This window comes from Pipistrellus kuhlii, unplaced genomic scaffold (assembly GCF_014108245.1).
Source record: "Pipistrellus kuhlii isolate mPipKuh1 unplaced genomic scaffold, mPipKuh1.p scaffold_m20_p_1, whole genome shotgun sequence".
NCBI classification, from domain to species: Eukaryota; Metazoa; Chordata; class Mammalia; order Chiroptera; family Vespertilionidae; genus Pipistrellus; species Pipistrellus kuhlii.
Window position 1 is genome coordinate 88,103,497 of NW_023425404.1, and position 22,378 is coordinate 88,125,874.

General features: G+C 54.0%; 2 protein-coding genes across 7 annotated transcripts in view; both read right to left on the reverse strand.

Moving 5' to 3' along the window:
• Positions 1–1,200, reverse strand: part of COMMD4 (COMM domain containing 4) — a 59,539-nt gene extending 58,339 nt beyond the window's left edge. For all 3 annotated transcript variants that reach the window (XM_045586676.1, XM_036455411.2, XM_036455403.2), the window contains exon 1: positions 1,177–1,200. In XM_045586676.1, the coding sequence (XP_045442632.1) occupies positions 1,177–1,185 (9 nt within the window). In that variant the 5' untranslated portion in view covers positions 1,186–1,200. The remainder of the gene's footprint in view (positions 1–1,176) is intronic.
• On the reverse strand, positions 242–17,814 carry CUNH15orf39 (chromosome unknown C15orf39 homolog). 4 transcript variants are annotated; one of them, XR_004990957.2, is made up of 4 exons: positions 17,701–17,814; positions 11,388–14,048; positions 9,466–9,605; positions 242–255 (listed from the first exon to the last, which is right to left on the reverse strand). XR_004990957.2 is itself a non-coding variant. In XM_045586663.1 (3 exons), the coding sequence occupies exons 2-3, from the start codon at positions 13,994–13,996 to the stop codon at positions 9,598–9,600; spliced, it is 2,565 nt and encodes an 854-aa protein (XP_045442619.1). In that variant the 5' UTR covers positions 13,997–14,048; positions 17,701–17,814; the 3' UTR covers positions 9,328–9,597. The 4 variants fall into 4 exon arrangements, 2 of the variants coding, with proteins under 2 accessions (XP_045442619.1, XP_036311269.1); XR_004990956.2 differs by lacking the exons at positions 242–255; positions 9,466–9,605 and adding exons at positions 1,172–1,264; positions 1,979–2,053; XM_045586663.1 differs by lacking the exon at positions 242–255 and having other exon boundaries at positions 9,328–9,605; positions 11,440–14,048.
• Positions 17,815–22,378: the final 4,564 nt, after the last annotated feature.

The window sequence follows — 22,378 nt, forward strand, 5'->3', positions numbered from 1 at the left end:
AAAAAGAAAAGGGAAGGCCAGGCATCACACTCCCCACTGGTCCATTCCCTGCAAATCACCGGGGATGGGGTCCAACAAAGGGGAAATGGACGCATGTGCAGTGAAGTTGGAATGATCTAGGAAAGGTGCTTGCCTGCCGATCTAACCTGGAAACAAAGAACACTGGCTAGGAGGATGGTCCCCAATGCACCATGTGAAAATGTGGGAATACATAATACCCAAAGGATCCTCTCTCTCGTTCCTTCTGCTTTGCTCCTGCTTCCTTGCATTTGTTTGTGCTCTCCATAGCTATGTGGTCTAGAAGTCACATGCCACATGTAATGGACTACAACTGGGAACACAAGGTAAGCTAGCTGGACTGAACTGTTGCTGAAAGCTAATTCCAGCATCTATATATATAAAAGCCTAATTTGCAAATTGTCCCCTTGGGAGTTTGGCCAGGAGACCGGAGTACGATTCCTTGCTATGACGTGCACTGACCGCCAGGGGGTGGCGTAGAATGAAGGAAGGCCCTGGCTGGCGGCTGGCAGCTGGGGGAAGGAAGGCCCTACTGGGCAGCCAGAAAGAAGGTCCCAATCGGCACTAATCACTGGCCAGGCCTAGGGACCCTTCCTGTGCACAAATTCTGTGCGCTGGGCTTCTAGAATCATAACAAATTCAAGAAGTCCTCAAAATGTTGATGGGCTTCTATATTCAGCAGAGCTGAATCATATTGCTTGCTGGAATAGCCAAAAGTATTTCCCTAAACCTGAAAATCTACATATATTATTGCCAGCTACTGGAACAGCCAAAGGCAGTTCCTCCAACCTGACAATGCCTACTGTATACCAAACCTTGCCTTTGACATGTATATCTGCTTTGCCTTAAGGAACCTGTGTGAATAAAAAGCAAGGGGGTCTAGAGATTCAGAGAACTTGGTTAAATGCATTCCAAATTTATATTTCATATCTAATCTCTTTATTAATTTACTCACAGCTCTTCTCCAGATTCCTGAACCCTTCTGGTTGCTGAGAAACACCCCAGAAAACTGTGCTTTCATATGGAATAGAGGCTCTGGACAGTGGCTTTAATCCTAGATCTATTGAAGAAGAAACGGGACTTTTTCCTTGGTGGGATGGAAATGGGACTTTGGAAACTCAGGGGTTTAATTCAATAGAAATAAAACGTTCCACAATACCTTATCATCTTGTGGGGGGGGGCATCCAGAAATTCTTATTCCAGTGGCATCCCAAGAAGCACATTTCTACAGGCAACCAGTGGGGACTGAAATATGGTAGCACTCATACTTGGGTAAAAACTGCTGTTTGAATTTTAACCTTGCTATCTGACTTTGACCTTTGATTACTTGCTTGAACAATAGGGTAGTTGCAGGAGATTGACTCCCACTGACTCAGTAGCTTCAGGGGTAGAAACTGTAGATAACCTTTAGTTCTGCTTTTGTATTATGGGCAAGATAGGGCCACATTCCAATGTCAAGCAGGGTGTGACTGGGAACCTACCCTGCTGGCTGTCCCCAGTCTTTAGAATTTAGTCCTGAGGGGCCAATCAGGGTTAGCCGAGGCAGTGACATCACCGACCTGAGTAAAACCCCTGGACTGGGCGAAATTTGCTCTCTTCCGCCATGCTGCCGGTGTGAGTGGGATAGCCCATGCTAGCATTGAGATGGCTCTTTTGTTTATTGCATTGGACTCGGCTCCCTGGTGGTCCTTGGGGATCAAGACTGGAATCCCCAGCCAGGACCATGGGGGACCCCCATTCCGGAGAGCTTGACTGGCCGCGGTAGGTGTGTGTTTGTCTGTGTTTTTGTGTGAGCGCTCTGGAGGGACTGCCCCTCCATCGGGGCTCTCACCTGTGTGTTTGCCGGCTGCTGTGTCAGCCATGGTTTGAGTCCAGATTCGAATCTGTAATAAGTTCTAGCATGCTTAATCAAATTGGCTCTGGTGGTCCATCTCTTGGGGACTTGCTCCGTAACAGGGACACGGAGGATCCCCTAGTGATAACACTTCTTTGAAGATTCTGGGCTGCCACGACCTAACACTGGATATGCTGAACACTGTAGGACAGATAAAAGGACCACATTCATTTCAGCTTAAAATAACTTGCATAGAGGGTTGGGAAAAGTCCGAAATGACAGATGACAATGAAGTATATTTTAAAAAGAAAAAATTGCCAAAACTGGTTTGGCTCAGTGGATAGAGCAACGGTCTGTGGACTGAAAGGTCCCAGTTCGATTCTGGTCAAGGGCATGTAACTTGGTTGTGGGCACATCCCCAGTGGGGGGTGTTCAGGAGGCAGCTGATCAATGTTTCTCTCTCATGGATGTTTCTAACTATCTCTCTCCCTTCTCTGTAAAAAATCAATAAAATCTATATATATATTTAAAAGAGAGAGAGAGAGAAAATTATGATAAGACAGGAGTGAAAGCAAATGGGGAACATACAAAAAGAAGCGTGGCATTCCAAATTGCTACTATTAAAAAACAACAACAACTTCCTCTTTTAATATATTACAAAATTCATCAGTTTTGTAATTACTGAACTTAACAGTTAAGCAACAAATTATGGGGGGAAATTAGGGCAAATTATTTGTCATTTTTACTTAATTGATTTCAGAGAGGAAGGGAGAGGGAAAGAGAGAGAGAGAAACATCAATGATGAGAATCATTAATCAGCTGCCTTCTGTATACTCCAAACTGGGGATCGAGCCTGCAACCTGGGCATCTATCCTGACCAGGAATTGAACCATGACCTCCTGGTTCATAGGTCGACGCTCCATCACTAAGCCATGCTGGCTGGGCTATTTGTAGTTTTACAAAACATATTCGCATTTAAATATTTTATGGGAAACCCATTTGGGCCCCCTCACTGCTAGAGGGAGTCTGTTTATCTCTCAATAAACTTTGCTTTTGCCTAAAAATTTTTTCATTAAAACCAACCTCTTGCCCTGATCAGTTTGGTTCAGTGGATAGAGCATAAGCCTGTGGACTCAAGGGTCCCAGGTTCGATTCTGATCAAGGGCATGTACCTTGGTTGCAGGCACATCCCCAGTAGGAGGTGTGCAAGAGGCAGCTGATCGATGTTTCTGACTCTCTATCCCTCTCCCTTTCTCTCTGTAAAAAAATCAATAAAATATATTTAAAAACAAACTGAAATATAGTGGCAACCATACTTTGGTAAAAACTGCTGTTTGAATTTTAACCCTACTATTCTGACTTTGACCTTCACTTACTTGCTTAAACAATAGGGTAGTTACAGGCAGAACTACTTTTTTATTTATTTTTTTTTATTAAAGAGCCAGCCCTATGTGTTCTTAGTGGTTATCTCAATGCTGGCCTTGAAAACAATACAATTCTATCCAATTGAGAAGGTGCACCTGGAATGGTATTGAGATTGAGGGCATATCTGGTCTCTGGCCTACAAGGTCAGACAGCTAAGTTTATCTTCATCATTCTTCAAACGGGCTAAAACAAACTAGAAAGCAACATTTTAAATTCCAAACTACAGTTTGTTGCAAAATAGGGGTTTTCCTTCTCAGAACCTTTAAAAAGAACTACCTGCCCCTGAAGCAGTGCAGTCATGTGGAGTCCGCCTGCATGTTGTGCTCTTGCGGCTGTCCTGGCCAGATATTTCAATAAATCTTTGCCTGCTTTTTTTAAAAATAAATCAGCCTCCGGTGGTCTTATTTTGAACCCAGGGTTTGGCCCCACAACAAAGCAAACAAACAAACAAACAAAAAACCAACCTCTTGAGCCTGGCCGGTATGCCTCAGTGGTTGAGCCACAAACTAAGAACCAATATGTCATAGGTTCATTCCCAGTCAGGGCACATTCTGGGTTGGGGGTGGGATCCTCAGTAGAGGGCGTGCAGGAGGCAGCCAATAGATGTTTCTATCTCTCTATCCCTCACTCTCTAAAATCAAAAATATATTTAAAATAATAAAAAATAACTACTCTCTTGAGATTATACAAAGGAACTAAAATCAGATTATGCAAATTTAGGCAGGGGAAGCTGGGAATGAATAACTAATGTAAATTTCCTGCTATAGTAGAGAGGCCAAGAAAACCAGTAAATGGTTTGAGCACTGGAATATTTGCACATAGTAGTCATCCAACATTAACCCTACAGCTAAGTGCTCTATCCAACCTTCCTCACATTCCTCCCGGCCTCTGATAAGTCATCCTTTCAACCTGTGAGGCCCTCTGCTCTCCCACAAAGAAAGCAAATTGTGCAGGTGGTAAAATCACCCTCACAAACTACTTGGCTCACACTTCTGCACCTTGGAAAGAGCTGACCCAGACGGGGAAAGGTTGCCCTGCCAGGGAAGTTACATGAAGTGGTCTTTCTCGAGGTCCCAAGCTCTGACGACAAAGAAGGGGTGGAAAGTGTAGGGAGTGGCTCTAGGGTTAAGCCTCAGACTGACCTGCTGGCAAAGCCAAAAACAAGTCCCAGCTTAGAGGGCACAGCTCTTTTAGCATAATTAAACTTGACCTTATGACACCCCCTAGATCCTTCCTAGGTAGCTAATGGGCTATGGGAGATGCAGCAAGTGCTGCCAAAACAAGTAAAACTCACAAGAACATTGTAACTACAGTGACCACTACCTTGTTTACCTCTGGCTAAAAAATAAAGGCTCAGCTTGCAGTCTGGATCTGTTCTGTGCTCTCAGCCAGGCAAGGAGATCCACCGAGACCCAGCCTATTCTCTTTGTCTTTTCTACATCCTTCACCGCCCTCCCTCAGGCATGCCGAACCCTTGGCTGTGCTGGCGCGGCACAGGAAAGGACACGGTGGCCTCTGGAGAACAGCTGACACAGCGGATTCGAGCCCTTGAAGCAAGCTCCACGGTGCCCTGGCACCTCCCGGAGGCCTGGTAATCAGGAGTGGCTGCTTAAGGTCCTTCCAAGGGACTCAAGGGCTCAACACCTCCTTTCCAGGAGTCTACCTACCCCATTCTCACTGCCCCGAGAACATTTGGGGGCTCAGGACAGAGGCAGGGGTCCTGGAGGCACAGCGACCAGAATAGTCAGAGTTGGTGTCACTACAGAGATGGCAGTGTACCCGTCGACTCCCCATCTGCCTGGAGGCCCAGTGCAGTCCTCCTGCTTCCAGGCAACAGGAGGTGCTCTCAACGACTTTCTTCTCGGGCCCGAGGTTGGGCTGGATGCTCCCCTTTGAGGGTAGGACTGAGGGAACTGCTACGGACATGAGCTGGAGAATAGTGGTCAGAAGCAGGGCCTAGTGCCCACAGCTTCCCTCATACCCACACACACTGAAGAAGCACCCAGTTGAGGGAGCCCAGGCCTCAGGGGCATTAGACTGAACTGGAAAGCTGCCCATCAGGGCGAGGCATCACTTGTCTTATCAGGGGGCCGTGGGGCCAGAAGAGGCACAGTCAGTGAGGTCAGAGTTGGGCCCTGCTCGATTCCTGAGAGAGTTGAAGGACACCCAGCCTATTTACCTCAATTCCTCAATGAGAACAAGGCAGGACAGGAAGCACTGGAGGTTATCAAAGGTGCTGGTAATCACCAGCAGACATAGCTCTGCTCGTCTCTTCTTTCTAGCGCAGTCTTCTCACTCATCTTTCAGGCCTAACTCCTGGCACAAAGCCTGCTGGCTGGGCCCCTCAACCTTTTGTACTGGGCCATGGTGCCAAGAGGAACAGCTAGGAGGCAGAGCCTCACTCAAGCTGGATCCTTGCGCACCACCCTCCTGATTAAATTAGGGCAAGAGGCCCATGGTTGCTTAGCAGGTTACCTGAGGCAGAGAGCAAGCCCAGCCATGGCAGGTCTGGGCGAGGCAATAGAGGCAGAGCTGAGCCAGGTGCAGACATCTCAGAGCCTTGAAGACTGGTTCAAGTCTTAACACAGCCCCTTACTTGATGTGAACATCAGCAAGTTCCTGGACCTCTGTTTCCCCATCTGTAACCTAGTGGGGATGGTCTGTGTTGTTAAAAATATGGTCCCTAAACACCTCAGAATCACCTAAGCAGTTTGATTAAAATCCAGATTCCTGGGCTCTGCCTAAGCTATTCTCAATGGGGCCCTGGAAACCATTTTCCAGGTTATTTTGTTTGAGAAGTCCTGCTTGGGTGCAACCCTGCCCAGAAGCCTTGGGTGATCACAGGGGGGACTGTGGGGCCAGAGAGCCACCTTCAACCAAGGCTGAATGGGCCCTGTCCCTTTACTTGAGGGTGGGGTCACCAGCACACCTGCTCCCCACACACACCTTCCTTGCCCTCAGCTTAGACATCAGCAGCCTTACCAAAGAGCCGAATGGGCTTCGTGAACTGTGAGGGGCGGCAGCACCACTGCCCTCACGCAGAAGTCTTGGGCAGCTCTGTTCCTGCCCCACCTCGGACAGTCATCTTTCCCCTCAGACCGGGGCTCCCAGGACAGTTTGCCCTGGGGAGCAGCCACCTCTCCCCACCATATGCAGCTCCTCATGACTCTCACTCAGGTTCTGCACTATTATGGTTCTCTAGGACAATGGTCGGCAAACTCATTAGTCAACAGAGCCAAATATCAACAGTATGATTGAAATTTCTTTTGAGAGCCACTTCAAAATAGACTCACCCAGGTGGTGGTATTTTGTGAGTCACACTCAAGGGGCCAAAGAGACGCATGTGGCTCATGAGCCACAGTTTGCCGACCACGACTCTAGGACACAGTGAATAGACGGGTGTGAGTGCTGAACAGCCCTGCCTATGCAGAGGACTCAGATCCTGCCTGGGAGCAGGGGCACAATAGGTGTGCAAAGAAGTGTGAGGGAGGAAGGGAGAAAAAAGGAAGGAAAAGAGAAAGCTAAAAAATATCCAAATCCAGCAAGGCCCTGGTGGTGAGTGAGGCTGTTCTTAGCCTGGGGACTCAGAGCAATTCCACTTGTCACAATCCCTTTTCCTATGTAAGTATCCACAATTCTAACTTGTTTTCTGTAGCCAACATGGTCTCCCCTCCCCCTCCACACCCTTCCTCGTTCCCCAGGTTCCAGGACTGCATGAGTTGATGTGCAATAAATAAGCTGAACTTGGGGCTGTTTTCTGGCCCCACCCCTCCTGTTGAGTTTCCTGTCGCGACTCCCGAGAATATTTCCCTTTCCCAAACACTCCTCTGTACATGCTGTTCAACTCACACTGCACTTCACACCTTTTACCCACCTTGTCCTGCTGGTCTTCAAGGCCCGATTAGGCAGCAACTCTTCTGGGGCCCATGATACCTTCTCATCCTGACTAAAACACACCCCTCCTGAGCTCCCACAGCGTCCTTCCCCCAGGCTGTCACTGTGGGGACCAGTGTTGGAGTTGCCTATATTCCAGCCTGCCCATTACTGCTGCCGAGTGCTGCCTCTCCAAACCTCATCCACACAAGACGGGCTCTAGCTGCAGGAGCCACAATGTAGTCTGTGCACAGGAAGGATGGTATTACAGCTCAGCGTAACCCACAAAGTTAGGGTCAATCCTGGGCAGGTCTGACTAGCCCTACTGGTCTGGTCCTAGAGCAGCTGGAATGGAAACATCTAGGAAGCCACCTCAGCAACTGAGAACCTGTGTGGAAATAGAGCCCACTACTGTGAGGGGCCCTGGCTGGTGTTCTCAGGGGTTACACCATCAACCTGCACACAGGAGGGTGGAGGGTTCAATTACCAGTCAAGGGCACTTAGCTGGGTTGCAGGTTCGATCCCTGCCCATCAGGCTCATGCGGGAAGCAACCAAACGAGGTGCCTCTTACATGGATGTTCTCTTCTCCTTCCCCCTCCCTTCCACTCTAAAAAAAAAAAATCAATGGAAAAAATACCCTCTGCGAGGGAAAAAAGGCTGCCCCTCCAGCTGAATGGCCAGCATGGGGAGTGAACAGTTGTTCTTGGACCTTGGTGGGTACATCCTTGGTCCTGAGGGATGTGTGCTGGGGTCTGGCGACCAGATTTCTCACAGGACAGTGGACTATAGACCAGCAACCAGAGGGTCTCAGGCCGCCTCCTGAGCAGGGAAGCGGCTTCCCAGTGAGCTGTGACAAGGGCCCACATGGCTAGAGCTAGCTGGGACAAGGCTGCCGAAGAGCCTTCTGGGCTGGGAGCAGGGACAGCTGCAGCCCTTTGGTGAAGGGCTGAGCACCTGGTGATGACATACTAACCCTTCAGCCCCCAAACACACAGCCGGCCAGGTCCCAGATCCAAACAACCCAAACGCTTTAATGTTTACGGCCTGCCTCCGGGGACCACAGCCTTATTACAGACCTTAAGTAGGCCAAGCTTGCCGGCCTCTGGGTTCAAGGAGGTAACCCACAGTAGGCCTGGCTGATGGGGCTCCAGGTCCACATTTTCAGAGATCTTCCAGGACTGAGCTGTCACCCGGCCTGCCCTTTCTAGTCCCTGCAACTGCCTGGCTTCTAGCAAACACACAACTTCCTTGGGATAATGCACTGGGAGAGGTTGGTAGCTCAGGGAAGTCACTGGTGTCAATTTAGGACAGGCCTGAGACCTCCCAGGTAAGAGCAGCAGGCCCAGCCCCAGGCTGTATCCCTGCACCCCTGCAGCACAGAAGGGGAAGGGCAGGCTCCCTCAGGGAGTTGCAGGCTGGGTGTCCGCGCCACACCCAAGCCCTGTGTTCCTGGGGGATGACTCTAGAAAGTATGGGTGTCCTGTACACTGTATCACTCCAAGATAACCAACTTCTATGACACAGTAAGAGGAGGAAGGTGGTTTGCCTCCGCCTCAAAATCCAGGCACTGGCTGGGATCTGGGCCCCTGTCCTGTGGAGGGAGCAGAGCAAACCGTAACTGGTGTGCCAGGCATCCCCCCGCACCTGAGAGGTAGGCTGCATTGTCCTGTTTTGCAAATGGGTAAATAAGGGCTCCGGAGAGGAAGTGACTTGCTCAGTTACACAGCAAGAAACAGAGGGGCCAGCTCTGAGCCCAAGCTGGTGGCGCTCCCAAGCCCACACGTCCTTTCTAATAAAAGACCTCAAGCTAAAAGCTCAGGGACTCTCAGCCCAGCTTGGGGAGGAGGGCAGGGTAAGAACTAGCAGGGGTCTTCAAACTACAGCCCGCGGGCCACATGCGGCCCGCAGGAGTCTGATCCGGCCCGCCAGGTTTTTTGGGCAGTGAGCGCAGCCGAGGTGTTACAGTAGGAATTAGTAGTTCATATAGTCCGGCCCTCCAGCTCTCTGAGGGACCGTGATCTGGCCCCCACTTTAAAAAGTTTGAGGACGCCTGAACTAGAGAAACTCCAAGGGCATGTCCACTCCTGGCCTGGTGATTATCAGACAGTAGCTATCCAAACAGCAGCAGCCACCAGAGCTAAGGTGATGGCTCTGGCCAGCCGACAGTCGTGGGCAGGGCGAGGCCGGGCTGCTCCTCAGGTCTTGTGGCCCCACGGGAAGTGCCAGGCCAGAGAGCAGGCCGTTTCCAGCAGCTTCAGCAGTGAGCCCTTCTGGTGGGGCTGGTGCCGGCATGGGGGCAAGTGAGGCGCAGGACCCCCCCAGCAGTCGCCTCTGCTTCCTCCTGGCTTCGCGGCCTTGGGGTGGGTGATTTCTGAGCCACACACAGGCTCTCTGGCTCATCTCTGGCATGATGGCTTCTGAGGAGGGCACAAATCCAGCCTCAGAATCAGTCACCTGGAAAATAAACACACAGTCATGCTACAGACACCAACACCCTCATGTCCTATCTTCTGCCTCCAAAGCCACCTAGACTAGTGATTCCAGTGTCCCAGGCAGGACGGCCCCAGCAGGGCCAAGGAAATTATGACCCTTCTTCCCGGCCAGATCATTAAGCAAAGGGTGTGCTTCTCCCCAGGCAACGCCAGGGCTCTACCTGATGAGAGCACAACTCAGAAGCTGTTTGGGCGCGAGGACAAGAGGAAAGGGGCCTGACAGAGGGCTGGGCTGCACAGAGGGCCGTCACGGTTCTGCCGCACTGCCACCAGAGTCAGGCAGTCCCAGAGGGAAGGACACAATGCCCAAAGGGAAGGGGTGAAGGGAGCAGCAGAGGGCGTGGGGGGCTCCTGACCAATAGCACACCAGAGAAGCTGCCAGGGGAGCACTGTCTTAAGGACACCACAGAAGACCAGCACCCCAAAGATGGGGGAACGACCCCAAGTTCAGGGAAGGCACGGGACGGGGCACTGAAATCTAGCTAACCACAGGGAACTGGGCCGCAGTCATTTCCTCCTCAGGTTCCAGGCTCTTGCACACCAGTCAGGGCAGGAGGCGACCGTGAAGTGGCTGAGAACAAATCTCCAGCAGGCAGCCCAGGAAAAATAAACCCGTCTCGGGGTCCCACTCAGCCCAGCTGCATGATGCCGACACCCTCCCATACTGTCTGAATAGAAAGCTCCCACTAACACCCTTTGTGCTCCATCAGGTCCAATGTCCCAGTTTTTTAAGTGCTCAGGGGCAACAATGCTTATCACCCAGGCGCCAAGCTCCACATCTGTCCCTTATTGCCTCAGCCTTCTCCACCCGACCTGGAGCCCGGACCAGGAAAGAGCCCAGGGCAAGGCGGCCAGGACAGGGAGGGGGCAAGAAACAGTTCTAAGGAGGCACAGCTCACATTGCGACTTGGTGGTGAGAAGGCAGGAGAGCAAGGAGACAGCAGGCCTCGATGCCAGAACTCCTGGAATAGGAGACAACAGACACCAGTGGGCACCGTCACCTAAGTCGTGGTACATGACTTGCAGAAGTCCCCAAGGGTGAGGTCTAGCTACCTGAACTGATCAGATAACGCTCCAGAATGAAGAGAGAATACCGGTCGGGAAAAGCAAACTGCAAAACAAGGTTCCAACTTGTTGGGACACTTCCATGAATGCACACACCTGGGAAGACTAAAAACTGTCCATTCAGAAGACCACAGTATGGGGGGCGGTGAGATCCCTGCTGGGTTTCAGGAATGAGCCCTGGGTGAATGAAGGTGCTGTCCCACGTGTGAAATGAGCTTAGGAGAAAGCTCATGGGTGTGGCTTTGGAGGAGTTAAGGGTCAGAGAGTCACCAGGTACAGAAGTCCAGCATGCAGCGGGTTATTTGGGGATGGAGCTCATAAGAGGGGAGGCTGGGGAGGACAGACATGGGCAATGACCTCAGATAGCAAATAGGGCCTGGGCAGAGCTCCAGAGAAGCTTGCAGTAAAGGCAGAGAAGGCACAGCAGAGGGGCGGACCCAGAGGGGCACAGTACCGGGATGGCCAAGGAAGTATTTCCACGCAGAGTAATTGGTGTGTGCTGAGGCTTAGAGAGGAGCCTATGAGGGCTCTCATTGGTGCTGGGGATGCAGAATGGGGCGGGAGGGTCATAGAGCCCACCCTGAAAGACTAGCCACGCCCATGACCCAGGTTCTAGGGCCTCCCCGCCTTTCCAGAGGCCCAGGACCCTCTAAGCCCCTGGCTGTGAGAGCCCACACACCTGTCACTCCTGCACACAGCTCCGGCGGCAACTGGGGCTGCCCCATGCTCACCCAACTGGCGGCGTACACAGTCGCGCCACTGCAGACCCAGCAGGTCAGGGTATATGTCAGGCAGCTGGCGCAGGGCCAGCAACTTCAGCATGCGCGAGGTGCAGCCGCGCAGGGCTCGCTCCCGCAGCGCCCTCTCCTCCGACAGGGTGGTGGGCCGGAGCTCCACGCGGTGCTCCTGCAGCACGTGGTCCACAGAGGCCGCCGGCAGCCCCGGGAAGAGCCGCTCCTTCACCAGGTGGATGGGCACGAAGATGGCGCCGGCCCGCACCACGTGGGGGAAGGGGCACTGCTGCGTGCACACAAAGCGCTGCAGCTGGGATAGCAGCTTGCCCAGCAGCCCCTGCACAGCCTGCCCGTCCTGCCATGCTGCCCGGCCCCAAGGCCCAGCCATCTCAAGCCATTCACGCAGCTTCTCGGGTGGGGAGTGGGCCACTGAGCCCGAGATGGCATCACACAGGGACTCGTGCAGTCCTGCAAAGTGTTGCTCTGGGGAATCCGCTGTGACAGGGGTAGTAGCTGGAGTCGGGGCCCGGGCTGGAGCAGGTGATGGAGACAGAGTAGGTGCTGGGCTGACCACAGATATACCTGGAAGACTGGGCAGTGCCAGATCAAAGCAGGCCACAGGCAAGGGCTGTTTGGGAATCTGTAGCCCAGTGGGCACAGTTGTAGGCGTGGGTACACACTGGTCAGAGGCAGGGGCTGAGGTGGGCACAGCTGGGACCATGGCTGCAGACAAGGGTGCTGGCCGGAGGATCTTGAATTTTCGGAACATAAAGGCCACGGAACTGTGGAAGTTGGCTTTCGGGGTGGCCTCTGAGGTTGCTGACGCCCCAGGGAGCTTGGCGTGCACCCTAGGACTAGGGACCTTGATAGAAAGAGACTCTGTCATGGGCTTCTTCACACTCAAGTCCAGTGCTGCCTCTTCCCTATGTGGGCAATGTACCCCCACAGGGGCCTCCTGGGTAGACCAGGTTCCCCCGGAGTCTTTGTCATGGCTGTCCTTGGGGGCTGGGTCAGGCTCGGGTGTCGGCACATCCAGGTAGTCACGGTAGGGGGCCAGGCTGAAGACACTGTCGATGATGGGCATGGGTGGAGAGCCGGGGGTCCGTGTGTCCTGGCTCTGCGGGAGAGCCCGGTGCTCTTGGCCACAGGGTGGGAGAGCTGGTGGGGGGCGGGGGCCCGGACTGTCTCCGATAACAATGGGTGCCCCAGAGTGCTCGTTGAGCTGCTCTTTCCTGCAGCTGGGCAGCCACACGGTCTCCTCCGCTTCCCGCACTGGCTTCTCCACAGGCTTCACAGGCTCTGGGCACGGCCGACTGGCAGGCAAAGGCTGGTGTGTTCGCTGGAAGGCACTGGGCTGAGGCACAGCCTGAACACTGCTCTGGGAAGGCAACGTCCCCCTGAGCCCCGGGGACGCTCCACAGGAGAGGTCCTCCCGCGCGTAAGGAAAGCCCAGGGGCTGGGAGGCAAAGTCTAGTGGGCACCGTGGAGTGAGAGGCGGCTCCAGCTTGAGGTCTGGTGAGGGAACTGGGAGGGGGGCAGAGGGGTAGGAATAAATGTCCGGCCCCACTTGGGGGATACAGGGTGCCTGGGCTGTCTGCTGCCTCAGGTAGGGGCTGTTCAGCACACCAGTTAGGTACCCAGCTCCCTTGTGGGCTCCCAGAGGCTGTGGTGGGGGCACTGAGCTGTAGCCGCTCTGCTTCTCTGGATAGTGACAGGCTGGAGGGCAAGACAGAGTCTGTGGAGGGTGGGGCAGTGGGTAGGGGGAGGGCACTGTATCCTGATAGGCCGAGCCCAGGGGCTGAGCCCAAGGATTGGGGGGTCCCTCGGACAATCCCTGCTTGGGGTCCCCGGAGTAAGAACCTGCATACTTGGAGGCTAAGGAGCCTGAGCTGTGGCTGATCTGATATTTGCCCAGGAATGCCTGGTGAGGGGAGAAACTCCCTGAGCAGTCTTTGCCAGATCCCCCAACTGGCACCTTACGTAAGAAGGCACTATCTGGGGTCTGGCCTTTGCCAGGAGCCAGGGTCAGAGAGCAATGTGGGTTGGCTGGGGGTAATAGGGCTCCAGTCATCAGTGTCCAGTCAACATCCAGTGACCTCTTCGCCGCTCCGTCCCCCAGGCAAGTTGAGAGCCCGTAACACAGAGGGCTGCGGTAGACAGGTTTGGGTGCTGCCAGCGGTGGGCCCGAGTAGGAATGAGTCTGGGGAGTAAAGGGCAGGAGCTCAACAGGACCAGAGTCCTGCGCCTTCTCAGAGCTTCTTGCTGGTGGGCGATAGAGCAGGCAGCTGGTCAACAGGTTGTCTTCTCGAAGTGGGGGTCCCGCTACGCTGGTAGGATACAAGGGTGGGTATGGGGTCCAGGATGCCAACTGTCCAGACCCTGTTTGGGGAACACCCCCCAAGGAGCAGGAGAAGTAGGCACCCTTGTAGTTGCAGGGGTCCTGGTTAGCAGCAGAGAGGCCCAAGCTGTGCCCGGGGCCTGGATTGACCTGTAGACGGGGCAGCTTGCTGTACATCACAGGCCCCAGGGTGCCCTGTGGCCGCTTCTCCGCCATCACTGTGAAAAGGCTTCACGCCCTCCAGGGCCCCAGCTACTCAACTGCTGACCTGGGAGAGAGAGGGAGAGGCATGGATCATCAGAACAGGCTACAGGCAAGTGACAGAGGGCTGCTGCTCTCACCGGCTCACCACCACACCTAAGAACTTGGCACTTAGTAGATGTGCAGTAGATTCTGCATGAATGGACACATGAGCCATTTAACCAGAGGTTTGCAACTTGGTATTTTAAGCTGCAGAACCCTTCCTTAATGAATTCTTGTGCGGCAGCTCCCACCTCCACTCTGGAGCACCTCTGTTTCACTTTCCTCTACAGGATCCCCAAGGCCCCTTCCTCAGCTTTCAGACGTTATGGGCAGTCTGAGGGTCACTTTGTTGGCTAACCCTCTCCCTCAGGTACAGATAAGGAGACCCATTCAGACCCCACATAACTAACTGAAGAGATGGGGTGAGAGGCGGGCTCCCAACCTCTCATGCCAAGCTTTTATTCCAAGATACCACAGTGATCTCAAGATGCCCACTGCAGCCAAGATATGGAATTGGGCACTGTCTACAAATTCAGATTTCCTGTGACACTCTTTAGATCTGTTTCAATAGAGGGCTTTATATGCAAAGCAGCACCCATACACCGAAGCATCCAGGAACAAAAAACGAGTCTAGCTTGTCAGTTAATGAATTTAATAGGGAGCTTATGTACAGAAACACAGTCCTGTATGGCATCAAGACAAAACAGATCCCCACCCCTTCCACCCACCCTAGACCATGTGCTTATATTTCCTCAGCAGTGGGAATGTGTGGGTAATCAAAGGGATCAAGTGCCGAGATAATGTTGAGAGAGAGAACTACTGAAGATCCTGCGATCAGCCCAGAGCTGCACATACTATGATATTCCAGAGCTAACCCAGGGAAAGTGGAGGGGGTCAAGGGTCCAGGTTCACCCAGATGTCAAAATGGCAGATTACCTTTAAAATGGAGTTCCACACAAGATCTGACCTGCCAGTCTTATAAAAAAAATGGCAACGTCAGGCCTGGAACCCAGGTCCTTAGGCCCATAGCGACAATTACTGCGCTTTGTGCTGTGTTCTGGAGGCTGGTCCCTCAGGAGGTGACCAGGTGCATGACTTCGTACAAGCCACGCCCTCCCACCCTCGCCCCACCAAGGCTGTCCTGCAGATGGTGCTGTGGCACCAGTAGGAAGGGGAAGAGAGCCAGTGCCCATCTGTCTTTAAGCTACATGGTGGCAGCACAGCACCAGGACAAGAAGGTGGGGAGGTGGGAGGATGAATGCCCAGGCAGGGAGCCTCCAGAGGCCACGCAGTGCTAGTTGGCAACTACCCCGATTGTACTGATATTAAAACTGTGTGCCACCTTTGAATGTTGACCTGTGAACCAGGAGCTCACGGCTCGATTCCGGTCAAGCACATGTCTGGGTTGCCAATTAATGATTTTCTCTCATTGCTGATGTTTCTATCTCTCTCTTCCTCTCCCTTCCTCTCTGAAATCAATAAAAATATATTTAAACATACAAACAAACAAACAAACAAACAGTGTGCCAGAGAAAGACTAAAGCCCTGAAGTAAAGCCAAGCAAAGGCTGGGATCCAGATTCAGAGAGGTCAAGCATGGGTTTCCCAAAGGCAGTAGGCACCCAGTAACCCATGAGAGGTCATGAGGTCAATCTGCTATGACCACCTTGACCTGTCTCTACCTCCCCCTACCCCCAGCTCCCTGTTCTCCAAAGCCCTCAGGTGGCTTAGAAAAAAATGGAATCAGCTCAATCTGGCATCAGGCATCACAGGTTTTCATCACCAACAAGCGAAGAACAGCACTCTCTTCTCCCTCCTGCCGGGAAGCCAGCTACAGACTGAGTTAGATCAGCATATTCTGGGGATAGGAAAAGTCAAAAGTAGTATGGGGACAAGTTGCCAGGGCAACTGCACCAAAGCCAGGGCAACTGCACCAAAGAAGCCAGGAGGGACTCTCAGGAAGTTGGTTCATCTCTTGGCCAGAAACGGACACCGCAGCCAACCTCGAGAAGAGATGCTCCGGAGAAGACAGGATGGGTCTTCAGGACCACAGTACCAATAGCAGTGCCCTATACTAGGGACCTGCAGCCTAGGGCATGCAGCCTTGCAAGAAAGAGTTGCATGGTTGTGGGTACTGAGTCTTGCTTCTGCCCTCGGGAGCTCTGGAGTTAATTAAGTGCTGGCTCCGTCTCACCTTCCCCACATGCTCCTTGGGGCCTCCTCCACACCCACTCCCAGGAGTCCTTTCCTGGGCTCTGCCCACTGTGCGCCCTTTGCCCTGGAGACTTCCTGAGAGACCCCATAGGGACCCAGCCAAGAGACGAGAGGCCACCCCTGTTTAGGAGAGAGGGTCTCCAGGGAGCCATCAGAGGATTATGAAGGGTGTGAAAGTGACCCTACCTCCTGCCAGTAGGAGACAGAGAGCCCAGTATAGCGAACTCACTCGCCACTCAAGACAGTAGTCTCCTTCCCTGAAACATACACTGAAGAAGCAAGCAATTGCTTGGAGGAAGGTGGGGACCACAGGGAGTAGGGTCACATTGCCCTGTGGGCCACCACACTATTTGGTGGCTCAAGTTGAAGCTGGGCTGGGAGGATCAACCTCAGCAAAGGCTCAGGGAAGAGTCTTAAGAGCCCACCAGAACCATTTTGGTCTTAAGCAGCAGAGAAGGCAAACAGCTCTGTTGCTCAATTCCCTCTTCCATCTCTAGGAGTTCCCTAGATGGGCGTTGGAGAAGATCAGGAAGGAAAGAGTGATCCTGCCCAGGTCCCTACGGGGTCCCTGGACATTCTCACCGGACTGAATGGGCCTCCTGCCCTGTTCTCATACTTCCCCCAGCTGAGGCGCTGGGACCTGCTGCCCTAGAACCCGGGCAGTCCAGGCTACAGTGGAGGAAGAAGGGTCACGGGATTGGCCTCCACCCGCTTTCTCCTACCTGCCCTGCCCAGAACTCTGGTGCCCGGGGCCCTCTGCCGACCTGGCTTTGTGGCTTCCGGCGGCACCGGGGCGCACGTGTGCTCCCGCAGGCTGGCTGAGGTACAGGCTGCCGTCACACGTGCACACCCGTGCCTGCAAATACGTGCATGGCTCCCATCTGCACACACGCCTCCACAGAACTGTGCTCTCTCCCCTCAGGCCCCGCACACGTGTGCATGCAGGAAGGCCCGCGCACCCGGCCCCGCAGACAGACACCCGAAGACCAGCGGGAGATCCGCCGCGGGGGGCGGCCCGGCCGAAGGATCCGGCAGCCGCCGCCTCAGGGCGAACCCGCCGGCCTGAGCTGCAGCCAGCGGGTGAGTCAACCCCAGCGAGGAAACCACAGGGCCATCCTGTCCCAGCAGGGTGCGTCCCTGGCCCCGCGGCGCCCGACGCCCACCAGGCCCAGGCCCTCCTCCCAGCTCCTCTCGGGCAGTTCCCGAGCCAGGCCCGCGGGAGGCCCAGGGCTCCGCCCGCGCCCTCCCCGCCGGCCCCGCCGGAGCTCCGGGCGCTCCCAACTCCGGGAGAGTCGGGCAGCGGCGCCGCCGGGGTCCGCGGCCGGAGCCGCAGCACCTCGCTCAGCCCCCGCGCTCCGCTCCCGGCGGCCGGCAGGGGCGCCCGGGGCAGCGCCGCCCCGCTCCCCGCGCGCTTCCCGCAAACTCGGCCCAAGTTTCCGCGCCGGCCGGGCGGCGAGCTCCTACCTGCAGGACGTCCAGCGGCCCGACCCGCCGCCCGGCCGCCGCCGCATCCCCGGCGCCGGAGGCCGTGGGCTCCCGTCCCGCAGGGCCTGCGCGGGAACTCGCGGAAGCCCGAGCCGGAGCCGCTTCCCCGCCGCCGCTCGCGCCGCCGCCGGGCGCCGTCTGCGGGCCGGGCGGGGCGGGCCGGGGGCGGGGCGGGGCGGGCCGGCGGGGCCGCGGCCGCGCTCCGGGAGCCGCGCTCCCCAGGGCCCGGGGTGGGGCCGCGCGGAGCCGCCCTCCGCGCCGGGCGCTCAGCGGTGTCTGACCGCCCACTACGCGGACCGGTGCCGTCGCGCCGATCGCACGCCTCCGTTCAGCAACTCCCTTAGACCATTCATTCATGGTTCCTTTCAGCTAAGTGGCCTTGTGCATGCCGCTTGACCTTGTTGAGCTTCAGTTTCCTTATTTTAGTACAACTGGAATTATATCATAGTGGTGGTGGTGTAAGGCTTAGAAGAAGTTGTATTAAACTATCTGGCACACAGTAGGTCCTCTGGCTCCCTGGACCAGTGCTAACGACATTAAGGAGCTCCTGAGCCTCAGTGCAGCCAGTGAGGGCCAATTCCAGACAGATGTATCCCAACTCCTGTTAGGGCACCACACCTAAGGAGGAATGGTGATTTCCCTATCCCTGTCCTGAGCCAGCAATGAGGGCACTGGGCAGGGGTGGGGAGTGTTTCCTAGGGGCCTGAATGGGCACCTCTGAACACTTTTGGCAAATCTCCCTCTATAAGCCTGGCCTAAGCTGAGCACATCTGGCCTGGGAGGTGAGGTGAGGTGAGCATTCCCAGCCAGGAATGGTATGTTGCTGAGAGAGGGACTAGAGGGATGGAAGGGCTGTCCCCATTTGTCCGACTCTTTGAGCCACCGGCTTGGGATGAGAAGCCCTGTGGTGCTGCTACCTTCTCTAAAGAAATCTGGTAAGTTCCTGGGCTGTCCAAGACTGGGCACAGGTTTGTGAAGTGGCGAGGTTGGGTACCGGTGGACATGCCTAAGGTCAAAGCAAGTTCGTGGGGTAAAACCATCCAGGCCACGTGCTCAGATCAAAAGAGGTCACTGCTGCCTGAGTGAGAAGGCAGCACAGGCTGAGGCCCCAGGTTCCGAGTTTGAAAGCTGCTGGAGCAACTGGAGGTAATGCGGAGGCACATCACCACAGCAGGAATAGGAGGAGGAAGTGGAAGTCACCTGGAAGGAGGGGAGAGTGTATCACTTAGTTGAGAGCTAGCGGGTCCTTAGAAATGGTCTGGAGAGATCTGGGGAGCAGACGCGGAGATAGTTGGGGCTTTATTAAGGTCACACACACAACAGACGAAGGATCTTTCTGCTGTCACACCTTAGCATCAGGAAGGCACATTTGTGTACTGACAACTAGGGGTCAATGCCAAGCCTCAGGTCACAGGCTGTTTGTTCTTCCCTACTCTTCTCCTCATTCATTCTGCCTCCCCACCTCCTCCACCATGCCACTCCATGCCCCACCTTTGCCTTGCCATTTGGGGCATGGGAAGAGGGTAGTGTTCTCAACTCTTAGGTCTAGGACTCTCCGGTTTTGTGCTCAGGTGGCCTGGTGCTCTCTCCGATCTCTTTAAGCCTGAGTAAGACCCACAAAGGCCAGCATAAGCCTGATAAGACTCACCCCCACAGTGTCTTGTCTTAATTCAGGGATATTCACAAAGGCAGCTCACTTAATCAGTGCCTTGTCCTTTTCGGCATTTTATCTTGGAATACAAAATAAAGGATATAGGATGGGGGACTTGGCAGCCACTCTGAAGGGGGAGGGAGAAATACATAGAAACATCAATGATGAGAGGGAATCATTGATCGGCTGCCTCCTGCACGCCCCACACAGGGCATCGAGCCCATAACCCCGGCATATGCCCTGACCAAGAATTGAACCATGACCTCCTGATTTATAGGTCAATGCTCAACCACTGAGCCACGCTAGCAGGGCAGCAGCCATTTTATAACTATAAGCCTCAACTTCCTAACCTGCAAAATGGGAACCATGATATCTGCCTCATAGATCAAGGTGGGTGTCAAACAATATCAGTGTGGGAACTGCTTATAAACTGTAAAAGGCTCTGTAGAGTGTCAGCTGGCTGTCAGACCCTGAAGACCCTGACCTTGCCCTTTTCTTCTCTCCCCCAAGGGTCCCGTGTAGAACCAGGGCGAGAGGTGCTGCGGAGGCTTTGTTGGGTGAAGGGAAGTAGCGAACACAGCGAGGCTGCCCTGGAGCCCCTGCGTGTTTCCGAGGCAGTGGTCTTGGAGGGGAGAAATGGTGTTGGAAGGAACAGCTGTCCTTATGTGGGCTTCCTGGACAGTCAACAAAGAAAAGTACCATAGAAAAGTCTGGAAAGGAGTTTTCACACTCACCCTCCTACACACACATACACATACACACACGGCACACCAACCAGGTATGTGGAGTCTCCTTGACCAGCCCAGACACAGATTACTGCTGACTCCCTGGGAAGGCAGGTAACAGGTCAGTTCCCCAAACCTCAGCTTGTTACTATGGCCACACCTGCCATTTATAAAACCCTTTCCTTCCTTGGAGGAGCTCCTTCTCACCCCAGAGGAAGGAGATATGTCACTGCAGGCACCCTATGGGCAGAGAAACAGAGAAGTGTGGCATCTTTCCCCAAGACACCCAGCAGTGCTCTCTCTCCCCAGGCCTTTCAGGCCTCGCTGTAGGCATTGCCTCCTCCAGGAAGGCCTCCTGGACTGCTATTACAGCACTCTCTGCCCTCTGCTTCTGAATCCCTCCCCTACTCCCCCCAACAGAGGACTACTTCACTGTTGGTGGGTGGGCCAGGCAAGGAGCTCCTACTTGGAGCATGGTCCAGTGTCAGTCACTTGATAAACATTGGGTTCAATTAATTCTTACAGCAACCATATGAGGCAGAAGTTTGAGAACATGCAGACTGAAGTGTGACCTATGATCTGTGTGACTTTAGGCAAGCCCTTCTACCTCACCTCTCAGTTTGCTGCTCCAATGGGGATAATTAGAACATGTCCCAGGACTTGTATGGATCCAGGGAGTTCACAGCTTTCTGAATATAAGCCCTTTAGAGGAGCAGGAGTGAAGCAGCTAGCCCCATAACCAAAAACATGGAGGAGCTTGGGTCCCCCTCACCCCCCGCTGAACCCTTCTAAGGAAAGGTACAGGCACAGCTGATGGGCAGGATCCCTCTGCTCTCCAAGCATGTGGAACCTGGGTGTTGAGCTGTGGCAGTAGCCAGGAGCCTGGGCTCAGAGCGCCTGGGTTGAATAGGATCTGGGGGTGGCACAGGGTCATGGGTCTGATCAGAGTAAGGTGAGCTACTTCCAAACCGTGCTGGCAAACAGACCTTCCTTCTGCAGGAAGGCTGGCGACACCGTAGCCTGCTGCCTTGCCATGGTAAGCAAGGAGTGGTAGCCCCCCAAACTCTGAAGGAACCCAACCCACCTCCAGAGGAAATCAATCTCTTAGAGGGGGACCCCAAAGACAAGGGGTATAGGCCTCTGGAAAAAAAAAAGAAAAACAAAAAGGCCCACACAATCACAATTAACAGCCAGTGAAGGTTGGCTTTCCATGTTTACCCACTCCAAACACTGAGGACCCCCCAGGCTTTGTGCTGAAAATGAGGACCCAGGTGCTGTTCCCCAGTGCAGTGAGAGGCAGATGAGAACAGCCCAGGGCCCTGCACTGTGATGTGTGCTTGTGTGGGGACGGGCTGCTGGAGAAGCCCGAGGATTAGGGACTGGGCCTTCAGTCAGGAGAGGGTCCTCATTCTGGCTGAGCCAGAGCCCCGCCCCTGGGCTATCTAGCTTGAGACTGAAAGTTAAACCGAAAGTAAAAGTGTCCACATGACCTGTCACTACCAGAGTCAGTAAGTAGAGACAAAGTTGAATCTTTATGCTTGGTGATCCAAGAGAGTGGTAGGTATAGACCCTGAAAAACTGCTCTAACATCTTGTCTCAAGCCAGCCGTTTTATAAGGTTAGAGGGTGGGAGAGAATCTAAAACCATGTGAGTTCCCAGGGTCTGTTTTCTATCATTGGGCTCATAATGATTAGCCCCCAGACTTTCGTCTCCTTTCCAGTGTGTCCTGTCCTTGATCTGTTCTCAGAATGTATCTTCTTTCTGAGTGATTGAGCCACCTGGACTTCAAGGTCGATTTATCTTTACAGCTCTGTTTTTTCTTCTTCAGCATGTCCTCCACAGGTTCCCAGGATCTGTAAGGAAATCTCTTATCTATAGTTAGTATAGTGAATAGCTATTAATCAACTGTAATCTGTTCTTATAGCATGCCCTTCCCCTATCAGAGCAGTGGGACAGTCCCTCCTTACCTCCAGAGAGGTCTCTCCACTGTCTGACCCTGCTGGCTCCCTGGTGCTCCACTCTGGCCTCTGCTAGCCTCCCTATTGCCCCTGCCATCCCAGAGCCAGCCACTTCCTTACGGGGCACAGCTCCATGCTTTGGAATATGCTCTCCTTCAGCCTTAGCTGCTTGTCCCACTCTTTGCTAATTCCTGTTGGCCTTCAAGACTCAGCTTTGGTCCCTTCCTCCAGAAAGCCTTCCAGGCTGTGTTTAGCCACCTCTTCTGAGGTCTCAAGGCCTTCTGAACTCATCTCCTTGCTAAAATTGCCGAATCACAAGCCTG

Excerpts from the sequence above, each read along its gene's own strand:
- CUNH15orf39 (XM_036455376.2), bottom strand. The coding sequence starts at position 13,996 with ATGGCGGAGAAGCGGCCACAGGGCACCCTGGGGCCTGTGATGTACAGC.